Source organism: Miniopterus schreibersii (genome assembly GCF_964146895.1).
Source record: "Miniopterus schreibersii genome assembly, chromosome: 2".
Taxonomy (NCBI): domain Eukaryota; kingdom Metazoa; phylum Chordata; class Mammalia; order Chiroptera; family Miniopteridae; genus Miniopterus; species Miniopterus schreibersii.
Genome location: NC_138102.1, coordinates 112,974,034 through 112,992,212, shown reverse-complemented (window position 1 = coordinate 112,992,212; position 18,179 = coordinate 112,974,034). Strand labels below are relative to the sequence as shown.

Below are 18,179 nucleotides of genomic sequence, written 5' to 3'. Positions count from 1 at the left end.
AAAACATGGTGTCTGGTTCTATTAAAAAAACACACACAACAATAACAAGAACAACAACAAAAACCATCCAAGGATCAAAAATGGTAGACCATGAGTTAGATATTAAATCCTGGGAATTCCCTTGACTGGATTAAGAAAAACAAGGCTATAAGGTATAAAAAAGCGTGCTTACTGGAAAAGACACTGTGGAGTCAGTAAGAACAAAGTCCTGACGCAAACTTCCCTTTCTCTTTTAACAGGGCCTCTGACTACATTCCTTTATATCAGGATGCAGCACAGTGTATGGTTAAAAGCACAGACTCCTGAGCGAGACAAATGGGTTTGATCTGCAACTTACTAGATCTTTGACCTACAGCAAGTTACATGACTCTATTCGCCTCTGTTTACTCATCAGGAAAAAGATGAATAGTCTTTACATCTTATGAAGTTGAGGATTAATGAGATAATGCATATAAAGCATTCAATAAATGGTTATCATTACTACTGGTTTTTAAATTGCCCTCCAGTCTTCCATAAGAAACCTAAGGAGGCACATGGGAGGTCTGTGGCGAGGGACAGGAAAAACCTAGAATGTGGAGCCTGCTATCCTCACTCGAAGCACAGAACTTGCAAACACATTTTTGTTTGAAATTAAGGTTTTACAGCTAAACACAAAACCCAAAGAAAACACCTAAATATTTAAAACACTACTGTAGTTAGAACCAAGATTTTAGTACGACATGTTAGAAGATCTCGAAATACTTATGTGTGTGAGAGAAATATGTTCTTTCTTACTACTATAAGTAAAATTAAATAAATCTAAGTGGTTAAACCACAGTAAACTGCTGTCAACTTAAAGGGGGGAAAAACTTGGGAGTGATCCTGAGTAGAAGAAAAGTGTGATACAGCAGATACAGAAGCAGGGTGAGGGGAGGACTTTTTTTTTTCAAAAAAGTACCATGCTGCCCATCTAAGTGATTCCGAGTTGTCTCCCTATGTACAATGGAGTTTCCTATAAGATCCTTGTAGAGGAACTACGGTTATCAAGTTTGTTGACGATAGATCACTTGGAGAGACAGCACATACAATGGGTCAAAATAAAGGTCTTCATAACTAGTGATGAGCTGAATATAATACGGCAAACACAATAGGTGTCAAAGTCAAGTCTTGGCCTTATGTCCCAAAAACAACTACATAAACACAGACTGAAAAATCTGCATAGTAGAAAACTTGAAAAATATTCAAAGCTCAATGAGACCAAGTGAATGAGGCTGGCGGAGAAAGCTACTACTAAAGGAGCAGAAAAAACAAGCAAATAGGAAGCGAGAGACTAAATCATTTTTCCGGTATGATGCCAAGGAGACTACACAGAATAAAGTCAACAGAAGTGTCCGAGGAGGTGATAAATTTACCCATGGCAAAGGGGACTGAGGCATTCGCTTACTAAAAGCCCTCCATGGACTATTTAATCTAAAAGAGAAACTTTCCCTCCAGCAACTCTACCACTTGAAAGGACAGTATTAGGTAACTGTGTAACTTGTAGAATTTTTCGTATCAACCTCAAGGAAGAAGTGTATGCTCTGTACCAGTTCTTACAATTCAGCTGCGTGTTTCCAAATACCAACTCCTATAGCACATGGCCATTCTTACTTTTCTTTTCCTTTTTCTTCTCATCTTTCTTCTCTTCTTCTTCGCCTCCAGCTCCAAGTAAGGTAAAGATAATTCCAGTTTGAGAATTGATACCTACGGCAGTAACTACCATTCTTCCAGAGCCTTCCATTACATGAGTACCTACAACAGAAAACTTGTTTTTTAAAATTTCAAACTTCAGTAACATTGTCTTTCAATATCCTTAAGGGTCAATAAAATAAACTCAATAAATAAGACATTAAATAAAACCTAAATTCTTATGCGTAGGGTTTTAACTCTGTAATCACTCATATCTGATGTTAATGCTCAACTTGGCCACTCATTTATCATGTGATATTAGGCAAATTATAACATCTTAATTCCTCGGCTATAAAATGGGTGTAAGTGATCTACAATGAGACTCAAGCCTGTAAACTCAAAGTGCTTAGCACAGTGCCTGGAATTTGTAGGGGTTCAATAAATGCTCAATTTTTAAAAATTACCACATCATCATCAGGACATTTTTCTGAGAAATACATTGCTTATAAAAGAAATATGCTTATCACCAAAGGGATTCCACAGCAACAGATGTCACATTTCCCACACCCAACCCCATAGCCGCTGCCTAACCCCGACCCCAATCCCAGCCTGCCGAGGTTAGTGCAATAGCCTTTTATCTAATCTATCTTTACAGTTCATCCCAAAGTCAGTTTTAATCTTCCTAAAATGCGATTTTTGTCCTAAGCTTCTCATGGCTCAAAAACTTCTGATGCCACACTGCCCACTGGACTAAGTGCAACACCTTCATCTTGAGAGCAACCAACTGCTCAAACCTTTCGCCCGCTACTTCAGTATAAAATTCTAGTACAGAAAGCTGGGGGGCAGACAGGGGAATACTGACTGTCCCTTACAACACTGTCCAGAGATGGCAGGCATTTTTATTCTTATTTTCTAGAAAACTTGCCCAAGGTTACACAAGTATTAGGTGGCAAGGGAAACAATCAACCCAGCTCTGTCAGAGGACATAATCTTTTTACAATGTAATGCCGATAAATTTGCTTACAGTTCTCCAGCTTGTACAGCCACATCTCTGCACCTTTTATCGTTCGTTAAAAGGCTTCCCATCTCTCTACTCAAATATTTTGGTGAATTTTAAGTAGCTCCCAAAACTTCACTTGTTTGTGTGGTTTTTTTAAACACTCAAATCTTGACAGTCATCATGTATTTATTTGAATTCCTAGTTCATGGCCACCTGGAGGACAGGGTCTATGGCACCTACCCCCATCTTATGTAACAAGTCAATGCTCAAAGGGTATTTGCTAAGTAAGATCATAAAGCATATGTACTCACTTCAGTACTTAAGAATTCATACTTGGCTATTAATTAGGGAGTAACTTACCCAATATGAATTTTTAGGCCTTTGATTTTCTTGCTTTAAAAATCTATATTCTGAATATTTCACTAATTAGTTTCTTTGCCCATGAAAATGCAAGGGAAACAATAAATGAAATTCAGGACAGTTAAACAATATTTACTGGGTTAGCATTATATGTAAAAGACAGTTTGTTTCTTTTAATAACACTGGCTTTCGGCAGATTTCAATTTTTTATGTTCTGTTCTTCCTTACCACAGGTAGTCATACATTTGTTGGCAGTTAATATGCTCAAAATAACCAGTTTTTGTTCTGGTAATATCTCCACTGCTAACAAAAAAACTGCTTTTAAAGATCTAAATTTAAGAAGCCAAGAACAGCAGTGAGAGATGGCATCATGAGAATAAATTTAAAAATAAATGCATTTCATGTTTTTTGGTACATTTTTGGACTAAGGAAATAAATGCAGAAAAACTTTCCCACCCATACTGCGATAAGGGACTCTACAAAGTTATTTCTATATTTTCTTAAGCATGGAAAATTTATAGAGTTCTCTTGGTATATTTGGTGTGTTAGGAACCTGAGTCTACATAAACTTACCAGCCATTTCTGTGAAAACAGGAAAGGACCAAAGTTCAGTTAAAGGATGTCAACCTGAAGAGCTAAGCACCAGGTAAATAAGCTAGATGTACATAAAAGTCTATGAAGTATAAATGGCAAAAAGGCAAGAGGAGGCTATTTTAGTTCACCAAATATCATGGCCCATTTAGTCTATGGAGGTAAGGTAGGATTACATGGCTTCCCTTTCCTTTGGAAAGATTATAGAATTTATTTGGTTGACATTAAATACCATTTCTTAGAAGCACAGCAAAGAAAAAGTAAAGTAAGTATACATTACACATAAGTATACTATCCTTATACATCCAAAATATTTCTGTCTATTTGGAATAAATCACAAGCACATCAATATAAAGAAAAACTCAAAGTACGAATGTTCTTAGTGGTATAGGATACTGAAGGCACACAAATCTCAAGATTTTTTCAAAGAAACATTGCCTATATTACAATAGAAACTTTTACCCTATTTATAATGGTGTTTATAAATGTACATACATGTTAATTACTCTGATTTTTTGGATAGTTTATTGATTTTTAGAGAGAGGAAGGGAGAGGGAGAGAGAGACACATCAATGTGAGAGTGAAACACCCCCAGGATCGAGCCTGAAACCCTGGAAAGTGTCCCTGACTGGGAAACAAACCAGCAACCTCCTTGTGCACAGGCCAATGCCCAACCAACTGAGCCACACCAGCCAGGGGTAATTACTCTGATTTTTAGTGGTGTGATATTCTGCAATATGCTTTTTTGGCATATATTTCCATATCTTAAAAAGGTATCAGTTAAACTTAGGTATGTGCCCCAAAATTGTGATTCTAACTTTACTGACCTCTGTCAGAGGTTTGACTTTGGTTTCAGTAAAACCATGTTAATCCAACTGAAATATAAAATTCACAGAGAACTGAAAAATTATAGCTGCCAAGTTATCAAATAGTTAAATCAGCAGGAATCTCCTCACAATGTATATAAAGTGTTAGCATTTCATTAACATCTGAAAATGGTAACAGAAGACAAAGAAAAAACAACTTGCTTCCTCCAAACTCTAGTATAATTCAATCTTCTGTATTTCAGAAGTCAGCTTCTAATTTTTCCCATCATTCCCTTCCATTTCATTTCCAATTAACCTTGGGTCAAGCTATCACAGTCAGGCTGTTATAAGAACCTCCCAAGTAGACAACCACCTCCTCCCCTTTTCAGAGTACTCTAACCCATATAAATCCTTCCTTCTTCCATTCTCAGAACACGTCTTAACCATGTGCAAATTTAATCCCGCCTAGTAGATGTGATGCTGCTCCTAGACTTACTGTTAATTACTCATATCATCTTTGAGCAACGGTTTATGTTTCAGACTCCATCCTCAGTAATCTAATGCGGGAATGGGATGGATTAGGTAAAGTTTAAAGATTTTTATCAGTTCTTTAAAAAACAAAACAAAAATATGTCAGCAAAAACAGGCCAGCAAAGAGAATTCATTAATTTGCTTTAAACACATCCTTCAATTTTATACTTCAACAGGCCATATTTTAGTTTTATAGTTACATTAACATTAGCTAACACTGACCTGCAAATCTCTTGATTTTTTTGGACTCAGTTTCCTCATTTGTAAAATAAAGCTCTGGATTCAAAGATCTCTAATGTTTTGACAACTTAAAAAAAAAAAAATCACTAATGATTATAGAGATTAGGCCAGTATAAAACCTATAATCCTCTTCACATTACTGGCCCTTAGGGAAACTGTTTGCTGACAACGGTATACAGTTTGTAAGGGAAAAAAAAGTTAATTAGAAAAGAAATTCATACCTGATAGAAGTAAGGGATCCTTATCTAAAGATTTCCTAACATGATCAGATTCCCCAGTCAAAGAGCTTTCATCAATTTTAAGATCATTGCCTTGAATAAGTATGCCATCAGCTGGAAGGAGATCCCCTAAAACAAAACACAATAATATGCTAAACTGTGAACAAGATTAATTTTACATCTAGTGTCAGATCTAATTTTTTTTTTTTTTTACTTACCATATTTTACTTGAGCGATATCTCCAACAATAATGTCGGCTACAGGTATCTGAATGACCTGACCACCCCTGATGACTGTGAACTTCTGTTCTTGTTCAATTCGACTCTGCAAGCCTCTGAACTGTTTCTCCTTACTCCAGTCATTGAAAGCTGTCACTAATACCACACATACTACTGACAAGAGGATTGCAGCTCCTTCAATCCAACCAGTTTCACCTTCACCTTCTTCCTCTCCAACAGAAACTTCTCCACAAACTATTTGGAAACAAAGAAAATGCTCATCAAAAAGGATTCTGAATTGACGGTAATAGCACATAGTAAGTTAATTACGATCTTTATATACCTAGTTAATTTTATGTGTAACTCTAAACACCTCACTGAACTCAAAGCACTCCATAATGACAAAAATGCTTACTATGTCCATTTCAAGTTCCCTGCCTCCGAAGATTCTCAACCTCAGGACAGGGAGGCACTCTTTAGATCCCGACCCTACAGCAAGTTACTTATTTCAGAGACTTGGTTTCTTCATATGTCCCATTAGGATAACACCACCTAGCCCAGTGTTGTCATGAGAATTCAACGAGAGGACATTGGTAAAGTAGGCAGAGCAGTGGCTGAGACACCCTGTGCACTCAGCCAATGTAAATGCTAATGAATAATTACACATGGTGGGCGAGACACCCATGAAAAGTATTATGTGCTGCCCATGAATCATGCTTATTTACTACATTAATTTTACTGGAGTATGATATCAAATGTTGGCTTTTGTAACATGAAAGTTAAGTCAAGTGCCCTGGCCGGTGTGGCTCAGTTGGGTGGAGCGCACAGTCCCATATAATACGGGAAGGTCGCAGGTTCAATTCCCGGTCAGGGCACATACCCAAATGACAGGTTCAATCACGGGTCAGGGTGTGTACAGAAGGCAACTGACTGATGTTTCTCACATCGATGTGTATGTCTCTCTCCCCCTTCCTCTCTCAAAGATCAATAAAAACATATCCTTGGGTGGGGATAAAAAAAGTAAAAAAAAAAAAAAGTTAAGTGCTACTCATTAATTCAGCTATTTGAGGAGCCCCTACTCTAGGTGCCAGACACTATTTTGGGAGCTAGGGATATAGCAGTAAGACATACAAGCTCTCTTTCCTCACAGAACCCAGACTTAGACTGGCAGGTGAGAAGGAAGTCTTAAGAAGCCAGATAATAAAACACAAATAATTTCTATCAGACATCCTAAGTGCCACGAAGAAAATAAAACAGGGTGACGTGCTTCCACATGAAGAGGGCTAACTGTGGTTCGATGAACAGAGAAGGCCCCTCTGAAGTGTCCGTGACATTTGAGCTAGGAGCCTAATGATCAACACGAACAGCACTCCAGGGACAGATTTAAGTCAGTACAAAGGCTCTATGGCAGAAAAGAGTTTGAAAAGAGATAGAGAACGAAAAAAATAAAACAAAAACCTCAACACTGTAGAGTCAGTAATGGTGAAGAGCGAGGAATGGAACAGAAAAAGTCAAGTCCGATGCTTCTCGGATCTTGGGCTGTAATTTATCATGAGTCTAAAATCAATTTAGTGGCTCATGACCAACATTTTGAAAAAATGAAACAGAACACGAAATAGAAAGGTAGTAAAGGTCTGTCGTGTTTCTTGAAAGCTTACTTCGGTTATTTATAAATTCACATGAAGGCATAGGTTCTCCTGCCTTCCTATGTAAGTTCTTTCTTAACTGAGGGTTGAGCTGAAATCTCTGAAAAATCAATAGTTCTCTTAGGACAGGCAAACAGGAAAAAGATGATTCAGAAGGACAGAGCGAGTAAATGAACAATACTAGAAATGATTAAAGTGTATTCTGGGATAGTGAGCATGAACACCAAGGAGGTGCTGACTAAAGATTAATCTGGGAGAGTTACGTGGGACAGACAAGGGGGAGAAGACAGAGGTGAGAGTATGACCAACTAGGAATGAAATAGAAAGGACCATGTGAATATTCACAGAAAATTTGCTGTGTATTTCATGAATGGGCAGTGGGATTTCCCAAAGATTGCATTCCATGTGCTAATATGATTCAATGACTAAAGCAGCAGAGGAGAATTCAGTTACCTTCAATTAAGCAGACATTAAGGAGATAAAATAAAACAAAAATACACCACTACTCTTTTTAGTACTTCATTTAAAACTTATTAAAAACAATTAAACATAGTAATTATAATTATTTATTATATTACTTAGTTATTTTAAAATGCACTGATAAATATTTTTAAATTTCTCAGTTGTAATTCAGAATACCGTAAATATCTACAGATGTAATGCACAAAATCGAAGCACTTGGAATCCTCAACACTTTAGGAGTGTAAAGGGACCCTGTGACCAAAGAGTTTGAGAACCACTAGTAGTACACACACTGGTGACTAAAGATTTATTTATGATGTGGTTTCAGTGCTTCTTTTTACACCAAACTGTATCAGTAAGAAGATTTGATCATTTAGATTTCTATAACTGTAGATTTATAATTAACGGATTTCCTTTTAAGCAAAGTGCTACGACTTAGCGTTAAAACACAATATGATAAAAGATACATGAAGTACATTAATAAATGTTAAAAAGAATAAAGTACAAACACTGAAGAGCTTCTCACCATGGAGCAAACATATCTTTATCCGTTTTATTAACACCTTCTAGTAGATTCTGAGTCTCTTTAAAGGGCCTTCTGACACTGACAACTCGACTATCTCCGCAGTTGGATCTATACCGGTACCTCCTCAAGCAGATCTGGGAAAGGGCCTGCCCACTACAGCCTACGAATGAAGCAGTCCCACTTCCACGAAGATTTGTCCTGACCTTATTTGTAACAAAATCCAGGCCTGTTGAAAATATTTTTCTTTAATTTTCCTATAGTCTTGGAAAACAAATGTTAAAAGTAAAAAGTTTTAAATAATCTGCTAACTCAGTTCTAGAATACCAACTCCTAGTACTCTATAATGAGAGCTGGGTAAAGGGAACAACTACTGACTTTATAGCTATATGTTGCTAAACATGGTATGACCTTCCTTTTCAGATAAAAAGACATACATTTACACATCCTCACGTCTACCCACTCATAGACACAGACACATCTACACAGAAACATTTTTAAAATATGGAAGGCCCTATGGTTTGGCTCGGTGGTCAGAGCATCGGCCCTCAGACAGAAGGGTCCTGGGTTCAATTCCAGCCAAGGGTGCGTACCTCGTGGTTGCAGGTTTGATCCCCGGCCTGCTAGGGGCATGTGTGGGAGGCAACCAATCAATGTGTCTCTTTCACATTGATGTTTCTCTCTCTCTCTCGCTCGCTCTCTCTTCCCTTTCCACTCTTTCTGAAAAGCAATGGAAAATAAATCCTCGGGTGGGGATTAAAAAAAATTATATATGGAAGGATATCTTTCAAAATGGCATAGCAGTAATCTCTAAAAAGTGGGATTTTCACTGAGCATTATTTCCTCTGAGTTGTCATTTTCTCCCTAATACTTCCATAGCAAAATATGTCCTATTTTATTATATTATTTAATAAAAATAAACAAAAGTTTTTTAAATTAAAAAAAAGTTTTAAAAATAATTTGGCTTAATACTACAAGAACAATGTCTAAATCCTTTCTTAGCTATATCAGTTATTCTCAACCACAGGCAGTTTTGCCCCCTATGGGATACAGGGCAATGTCTGGACACCTTTCTGATTGTGTGATCTTGGGAGGTGCTATAATGAACATGGCAAAAAGAATGTTTCAGTGTAAATATCAACAGTGTTGCTGCTGAGAAACCCTGATCTGCACTGAGCTCAGATAAACTGGCTCATTCTGTGAGCAACTTTCTTCAAAGGAAAAAAACAAGGTTTCACATGAGCTCTAAGCACACCTTTGAAATAATTATTTAAATGATTACCTAAGACAACTTTTAGAGTTAGCAAAAATATATATTCAAATCTTCATAACTTGAAAAGCATAAAATGAAGCTTTCACAAACAAAAATATTTTGGTGAATAACTCTTCTCATATATAAAATATCATTGGTTCACTTTATAGCTACTTAAATATACTGACCAAAACCCAAGCAAGGATTCCTAGCAATAGTAGAATGTATTGTCAGAAATACCCATTTTTAAAATACATTTTTTAAATGGAGGAGGAGGAATTTAACACATTGTTTGTGGGTAGTTTTTATGGAGCGCTCTACTACCAGTCAACGTAAAACGTACAAATACGTTTCCCGCATACAATGTGTTAAAAGAGAAATGAAGGCCATAGAAAGGTGGGAGAAAAAAACCATGTATAGCTACAAGTTAACCTAGGTCCACCATTCTATAATGTGCTTTTCCACTGGCCAGGATACTTTGTAGTAGAAACATTTCTAGAATGGCAAGTAAATTACCCAAATCACGAACGTAACAACACATTTTAAGAACTTCAAAGGTAATGGATTGGGGAAGAGAATATAATTGTGTGTTCATAATGACTTTCCAAAAACCTCCTAAATGAAAAATTATTCCACAATAGGGTTCTAAAAAAACTTAAAAACCATGATGGCACAGACCACATCATATATATGGCTTAGCTCCTTGCCAGACACACAGTATGCACATATGGGCAGGTTATTCAGCCTGTGTCTCACTGTAAAATGGAGGTGAAACTATCTATGTCATAGGGTTACTGTGAAAATTATCCGAGGTAATATATTTAAAGAACTACTAAAGGCACTAATAGAATGGTGTCTAGAACATAGCAAACAGTCAATAAATGCTGGTCTGCCATTATTATTATGTATTAGGTAAGCTAATGAGCTCAACTTAAAATCACACATAAAAGTCTTCTTTTTCCTCCCCAATTTACTTACGTGCATTATCCCCTTCTGGAGGTTGATAAAAAGAAAGGCCCAGTGATACTATGGCTGCAATTTCTAATATAATTAAAGTGACATCTTGTAATGCTTCCCATACTAACTGAAGAAAGGTTTTTGGCTTTTTAGGAGGTATAAAATTCCTTCCAAACACTGCTTCTCTTCTTTCTATATCTGCAGGGTTTCCACTTAAACCTGATAAAAAGAAACAAAATTTCAGTGAACAATTTTACTACTTACAAATGAAAATATCTACTTTATTAAAAACACATTTTTTTAAACTCTAGATTCCAATTCATAAGACCCTGTCAAAGTGGCTTTATTTTTTGTTCATTAGTGATGTTCAGGTTTTAAATCAATGCAAACACGTGCAGCGCTTTAAAAGAACAGTTTAAGTAGATAACTCAAAATTAGATTGGGAATTTTCACTTTTCCAAAATGCTTATTTTTTACCATGCTATCTTACTGCACCTTATAGACTGCTAGAGACCAGAACTGAGATGACACTTTGATCACTTTTTTGTTGGAATTAAACATTTCCATGACCTTTACTTACAATGATTTCCCCTCCAAAAATGAGGAACTATATAAAGATATTTATTTTGCTTTACTTATTGCATCCTGGTTAACTTAACCAGCGAACGTCTTTGATATTTCACTTATATTTACTGAAGAACAATGGCAAGTTAATCTATCACACACTCTTAACATTTCTCACCAAAATGTCTGTTATGCTTGGATTGATAAAAGATTTGCAAGTCACAAAAAACAGGAGACTTAGGATGACCTTTATTTCAAGTTTTACTTTCAGGATTTATTTCCAATGAAAGAAATATTGACTGCACCTACTGTCACTGTAAGAGAAATAATACTATGCCTACGGTGTGGAATTAGAAAGCTACGGGGGAAGAGGTTAAGAGAGAGTTGGGTGAACATCGGTTTTGCCTTTCCTTCACCCGATCAAACAAGTCCTCCTCTGATTTAACCTGCTGATCCCGTCAAACCTAGATATATCCAAATTTGCTCATGCAAAGTATGTACACACGTACATTACTGTGGGGAAAACAACATTTTCCCTTCGTTTGTTTAAGAATACCAAAGAAGGGGGTGGAGATAACAGGGTGATATGGCTTTTAAAGGATCACCACAAATTTAAATTTATAACTAATTTGATTAACTTCAACTCTTTTTTGGGGGGCAAGAGCTCATTCTAAGAGAACATCAAAGTCGGACAGGAAAACAGCTGATTACTGGGAGGCTCTGGGCTCTGAGTGGCTTAGCTACTCATCCCAACGCAGAGGCAGGCGGAAAGGAGCAGAGAGAACAAAAAGTACGCTGCTAGAACACACAATGAGAAATAAACACGTAGATTTTAAAGGAATTATTTGTTAAAGGTACCAAAAATATTCCAGAGCATGTTTTCACAAGCAGCTCTAACAAAGCTGGTCCACACAGGGCAGCTCAGAAAGCCTAGGTTTCTGATGACAAAAGTCATCTACTGAAAGCTGCCAAGGAGCTCTAGGCAAAGAAAGGCAGTGAAGGGCCGCAGCAACTGCTATTAGGGGGAAAGGCGTTATGAGAGAAGACGCTCGCAAACTATACTTCGGAAGCCACACTTCCGTCAGGCTAGAGCAGTGCTGCCCAATCACACGGGGCTGCGACAATGTTAACCATGTCTGTGGTTTAATTGGAGAGGAAAATCAATGCAGTGAGGTTTTCCACAAAACAAAAGTTATTTTTTTTAAAGAACTATACATTGAGATACTATTCTGAGATGATGTGCTTACTGCTTTTCAAATTAATGTCCTTTCTTTTATGAAAGGATGACATCAGATAGTGGGTTGTTTGCCTTATATTTTAACGCCCTTACTAGCAAATAAAAGACTGCTAGTTCTCCTCCTGCCAGTCTTCAATGGTTCCTAAGAAATTTGTTTGAAGATACTGCAATGTTCTATCAGTTTAGCTCACACTTAACAGAGCTCACGATTAATTACATACACACCACCAGGTAGTTTTAAATATCACCACTGTAACTATAAAAATAATTCATCGAAAACTTATATTGGTTATAATAGGGGCCAATATTTTATGTTCATGCTGAAAAGAACAGCCGTAGAGCTAAAGATAGCTTAAAAATGTATCCTGGAGGGAATCTGGGAAGGAAAAAAGCAGCTGGTCCTAAAGATTATTATAATCCTTCCATAATACCACCACACACACAAGTACCTAGGTCACTGTACCAATCAAGTTGTATGGCTAAGGAATTAGAAGACCTAGGATCCAGTTCACCTACTGAAATCTTGTGCAAGTCACTTACCTCTTTGGGGGTTGAGGGGGAGCATTAATAGTTGTTGGTATAATTTACAAGGTTGTTTTGAAGGACCAAAGGACAGGCATGCAGTATGTAAATCATAAATGACAGGGTAATAGAGTTAAGAAAAGGGGAAGACAAGTTACAAAGTTAACACCTCAGATTTTAACTCCATTTGGGGGCAATTAATTTCTATTAATATAAAATAATCTTACATAATCTAAATATAATGAAGTTAAGAATCCTGTAACCATGGTCTGTTACCAACAGACAGTGGGTGAACATCTACTACTTCCAAGGACTGTTCTCCACGCTCAAGAGTCAGTGTGAACAGCACAAGTCCTACGTTCAGCAAGCTTATATTATACTAGAGGGAGACAAAGACAAAGTAATATGGAGAGAGGACTGGCATTTATTCTAAGTACAACGGAAGTCACAAAAATCTCATTTAAATAGCTGTGTGAAGGATACACTGAAGAGTGCAAGAGTGGGGGGAAAAGACCATGTGGGAGGCTGTCGCAGTAGAAAGAGATGATGGCTTGCATCTGGGTTTTAGAAGCAGACGCAGAGTGACTGGATCTGCCACCAATCTTGCAAGATCAGATCAGACAAAACTTGTAGAAGGGTAGGGTGTGGAGGAGAGAGAGAGAATAAAGAATCTCATCTAGAATTTTTTGTTTTGGTCCACGTAGTTAACCGGATAGATTGGAGAGACGTTTACTAAGAAAGAGCAGGCTTTGGGAACTGCAGAACTGGTTGGGAAAAGGGGGGGGGGAAAGGAGTTAATGGTTCTGTTTTACAGGTTTACACATGAGATGCCCATTAAACACAGAGGCAAAAATGTCTAGTAGACAGCTGACTATTCATATTTGGAACTCAGGGAGAGATCTAAGCCAGAGGCACCAATATAGAGATGATTCTGGAGTCACGGCCCAATGAGAGCTCCTGGAAAGCTAGAGTAAGTAGACAAGAAGAGAACAGGGCTGAGGCAAGAGCCTTGGAACAAGGCAGCATCTGACGGTCAGACAGAGAAAGAGAAGCTAAAACCAACTAAGAAGAAACAGAAGGGTAGGGAAGGGTGCATGACGCAGAGACAGGTTCCTGCAACAGTAGGGAAGTCCAGAAAATAGTCTTCTAAAAGCAGAAGGTAACGGAGCTGACTAGACAAAGGCTGAGTAAGATGAACACAGGCTGGGCAACTGGCTCTCACTGGACAGAGGCTGGTGACCTTGATAAGGAATATTCCAGTGGAGTGGTACGTAAAGAAAGTCTGATAAGACCTGAACAGAGCATGAAAATGCGCACGTGGAAACAATGAGTATCGATAACTTTTTCCAGGAGTAGGACGCAATGGGGAGAAGAAATAAAGCAGTAAAGGTGAATTAAAATGAGTCAATACAACCCTGTTTTGCTTTTTCAAAGATGAGTGATGGATATTAAAGCAAATTATTTACCCAGGGAAATGATAAAGTAGAGACACTGGTGATACAAGAGACACAGACTAGTGCTCAAGTAAAGCCTTTAAAGAGGCAAGAGGGAGCAGGAGCCAGGGCATGGGTGTCAGTCTGCGACAGGTGCAGGAGAGGCTGCCACGGTGAGGGGAGAGAAAGCAACGTTCGCGGGGAAGAGATATAGCTAAGCTGGTGGGGCTGGTAATGAGACTACGTGGTCTGAGTTATAAAAATAGAGTACATATGATATAAAATTATTTAGAACAAGTTATGAATAAACATAACGAGAAATCTTCTGCCTAGTCCTGTTGGCTCAACCGATTGCGGTGTTAGCGGCAATGAGGCCAAGGGCAGGCGTTGCATTGATCTCTTTATGGTCCAGTGAGCTTCGCTAAAAAAATCCACCATCAAAAGCAGTCTCAGAGTTATATGCTTTTGGGTTCTGGATACACCATTGTGGGATTAAAAAAAAAAAAAAAAAGCCTGTATTTATTTATAAATACATAATGGCTTAACAGTATTGTTATATATTTGAGAAGGGCATAATATGGAATAAAATGAAAATTATATCAATAGCTTAATGTTTTATAACAAAATGTAGCATCCCAACTGCTGGGACTAATAAAATGATGTCTCAATTTAGGAAATGAAGGGGGGAGAGTGCTGGAATGCAGTAAACACGTAGGCTGAACTGAAAACCATGGCTAATACACTGCACACACTGCAGTCTCATCGCATCCTGTACTTGAAATTATGTCCTGTTTGTATGTATGCGCTGCTCTGACTTGAGGGCCACAGGAAAACATAAACATGTGAAAATTTATTTTTATGTGCATTCTTCTTGGGAAACAGACTAATATTCCCAATTTCAAAAGTAAAGGAGACCCCTCTCAAAATTTCAGAACCAGACGGCCAGTTTGCTCAATGGTTAGAGCATGGGCCTGTGTACCGAAGGGTCCCTGGTTTGATACCCAGTCAAGGGCACGTAACTGGGTTGCAGGTTCGATCCCCAGCTCCGGTTGGGGTGCATGTGGAAACAACCAATGTGTCTCTCTCACACAGATGATTCTCTCTCTCTCCCCACGTCCCCTCCTTTTCCCTCTCTCTAAAATCAATGGAAAAAATACCCTCGGGTGATGATTAACAAAACAAAACAAAAATTTCAGAATCACTGGTCTAAAGTCAAACTTACACATTTGTTCCCGAATGCCCATCTACCACAAGCCAGGCACTAAGCACACAAAGGGAACTGAGCCAAATAGCCTTTCTCTGGGCCCCTGCCCTCAAGGAACTCACATTTTGGTGGGGCAGACTGACAAGTAACCAGTTAATCACAACCCGGTGTGATGAGTTTTAGGATGGAAGTGGTGAGGATGTTATAGGAGTTCACAAAGGGAACTGGAATCCAAAATTCAGGGGCTTGGGGTGAATAAGGGAATTCTAAGATATCTAACTTGAGACCTTAAGAACGATTAAGAGCTAAATAGTCATAGGAAGGATGAGGTAAAGCATTTCAGATGAAGAGACTAGGATAGTATGTAAGAGGCCCAGAAACAAGAGTGACCTTGGCACAATGGTAGTTAAGAAAACTGAAAACTTTGCTATGCCCAAACACTGAGGAGAAGAGGAACAGATTTGCAAAGAGGTAAGGTCAGAGAGGTAAGCAGGAGTCAGATCCCAATGAGACTTGTTAACCTAAGAGAGAAGGCTGAGCTTCATTCTGAGGGCAACGTGAAGCCACTGCCAGCTTTCAGCAGGAAAGTGACAGGCAGCATGAAGGAGACAGAAAAGACACCAGTGGGGATGCTGTTACCTGAATTACCACAAGAGAAGACGGGCCTCGAACAGGGTAGTGGGCTGTAGAGAAGCAGACACCTTTGAGTTAAGACAACGTGAGGAGTTAGAATTTTCAAGTCTTGTTAACTACATGAGTTAAGAGTGGGTGAAAGATACCTGTCAAGGTCCAGGGGCCGCCTCACAAGGTGGATAATGGTTTCACTGGAAGGGGGAAAAAGAAAAGCATGCTTTCAGAAGGAAAAGGTTGAGAAAATAAAGGTGTCTAAAAAGAACCGAGCTTTCAGCCTCGAAGCTTGGGAGAAAAACTTAAATAGTAGCTACAGATGTGAGAATCACCAGCATCCAGATGACATGTGAAGACTTAGGAGTGGGTGGCATCACCCAGGGAGTGTGTAGATGAAGAAAAGCATGTCAGGTGAACAGAACCTGAGGCCTGCCAACATCTAAAGAAAAGCATAGGAGCTGATGAGATTTGGCCAGATGTGAAGAAAGAGAACCCTAAGAGCATAATGCTATAAAAGCCAGAACAGAATATTCTGAGAAGGAAATTGGTCCATTATACTCAGAAAACTAAACTTAAAAAAACTCTAAAACTATGCTGCTTCAGGCCCTTTGAGTACAACTTTATAAAATAATATGTATGCTACAAAGTTAGAGGAGTAGTCAGTATTAAAACTATCTTCAAGAGAGTCATAAGCAATGAAAATTAGTGACCTGAGCAGGTAGTAACTATGTAATTCTCTACTTCTACTACAGCAGCAATACATTTCTAGGACAAGGTCATGCAGAATCATCAACATAAAACCCTTGTTAGTAACTCTATACATGTATGAAAGCATCCATGGCTGACATACACAGCCATGCAAATCCTTGCTGAATGCCTGCAAGGGCTGTGCCAACCTGCATAACCAAGCACATACATCAGGGCTTCAGAGCATTCTTGTAGCTGCCAATAGGTCAATAACGACTTATTCTGGGCAAAGGGCTGACTTTTTTAGAGTTACAATAGATTTTCATGTGTGAATGTTAGTTTTACTACATTACACAGCATAACTAACAGCGTTACTTCTATGAGTGCAAACATAAACTGCCATCTGAAACATGGAAACATTAGTCAGCAATGGACAATTGCTGCTGACTCGACTCTGGTTCCTACCACATACCTTCTGTTTCTTTCTGTTTCCTTTTCTTATTTACTTTGCTTCTTTCTCTTCTACCTAATTTTAGCAGCCACCATTAAAAAGCTTAGAGTCTCATTTGCTTTCTTGCTCTTCACAACTCCACGAAGCCATGCCTCTTACAGAATACCACTCAGTACCTGTCTAATTTTTATAAATTCATTTTTACCCTTTGTTTACTGCAGTATAACTGAATGATAAACATGATAGCAGGGCCAGGATATGAATTCTAGAAATCTTATCATTTAAGAGTCTCTAGTCTATCACTCAATATAAAATATAATATGGATAACAGGAACACATTAAAATGGAAAAAATACCAAAAGCTAGTGTAAAAATAAAAAGATCAAGAAATACAGTTTAGAATAGGAGTAATAAAGTAATGTAGGAAAACAATAAAGTGACAGAACAAAAAACTGTAATGGTAATTTCATGCAATTGGGATGTTATTAGCAGGTTATTTTGGCATAAAACTCTTGGATTCTAAGGACAAGATAGGTCCTTGCTCTCATAGAAAAAGCTAAAAATATGAAGTTACAAGTCTCAATCCCTGTTAATCTTGAAATTTATAGTTCTAATTCTTTTAAGGGTAAAGATGGTTAATCAGAACCACTGGGAAGTTTTGAATTTGAAAATTACATCTGGCTCTATGTGCTGTCTTTTCTTGTCTCCAGACACAAGACTTTAGGTTTATTAAAGATTTGAAAAAATATTGCAAAGACCTTCCCATGCAGTGTGCGGTGCTGGGTTGTAGTCTACGCCCTCCACCTGCCCTCCAGTCAAGTCCCACCCTTCTCTACCTGGAAGCTGACTTGTACAGGCTGCATAAATAGAGCTCCCCTGCTTTCAGTTGGTCCAGTCAATGAGGAGCACTAGCAGCAGATAAGAGGGAGAGAAAAGAGTGAAAAAGAAAAGAAAATCACTTCTGGCCCAAAACACTTCCTACTGATCAGGGCACGTAGAGTAG

General features: G+C 38.1%; 1 protein-coding gene across 5 annotated transcripts in view; it reads right to left on the bottom strand.

Annotated features, from left to right (window-relative positions):
* The window catches only part of ATP2B1 (ATPase plasma membrane Ca2+ transporting 1), a 117,461-nt gene that overhangs the window by 42,192 nt on the left and 57,090 nt on the right, over positions 1-18,179 (bottom strand). For all 5 annotated transcript variants that reach the window (XM_081128616.1, XM_081128613.1, XM_081128615.1 and 2 more), the window contains exons 3-6: positions 10,473-10,670; positions 5,612-5,866; positions 5,397-5,522; positions 1,630-1,770 (exon numbers count right to left, since the gene is read on the bottom strand). In XM_081128616.1, the coding sequence (XP_080984742.1) occupies positions 1,630-1,770; positions 5,397-5,522; positions 5,612-5,866; positions 10,473-10,670 (720 nt within the window). The remainder of the gene's footprint in view (positions 1-1,629; positions 1,771-5,396; positions 5,523-5,611; positions 5,867-10,472; positions 10,671-18,179) is intronic.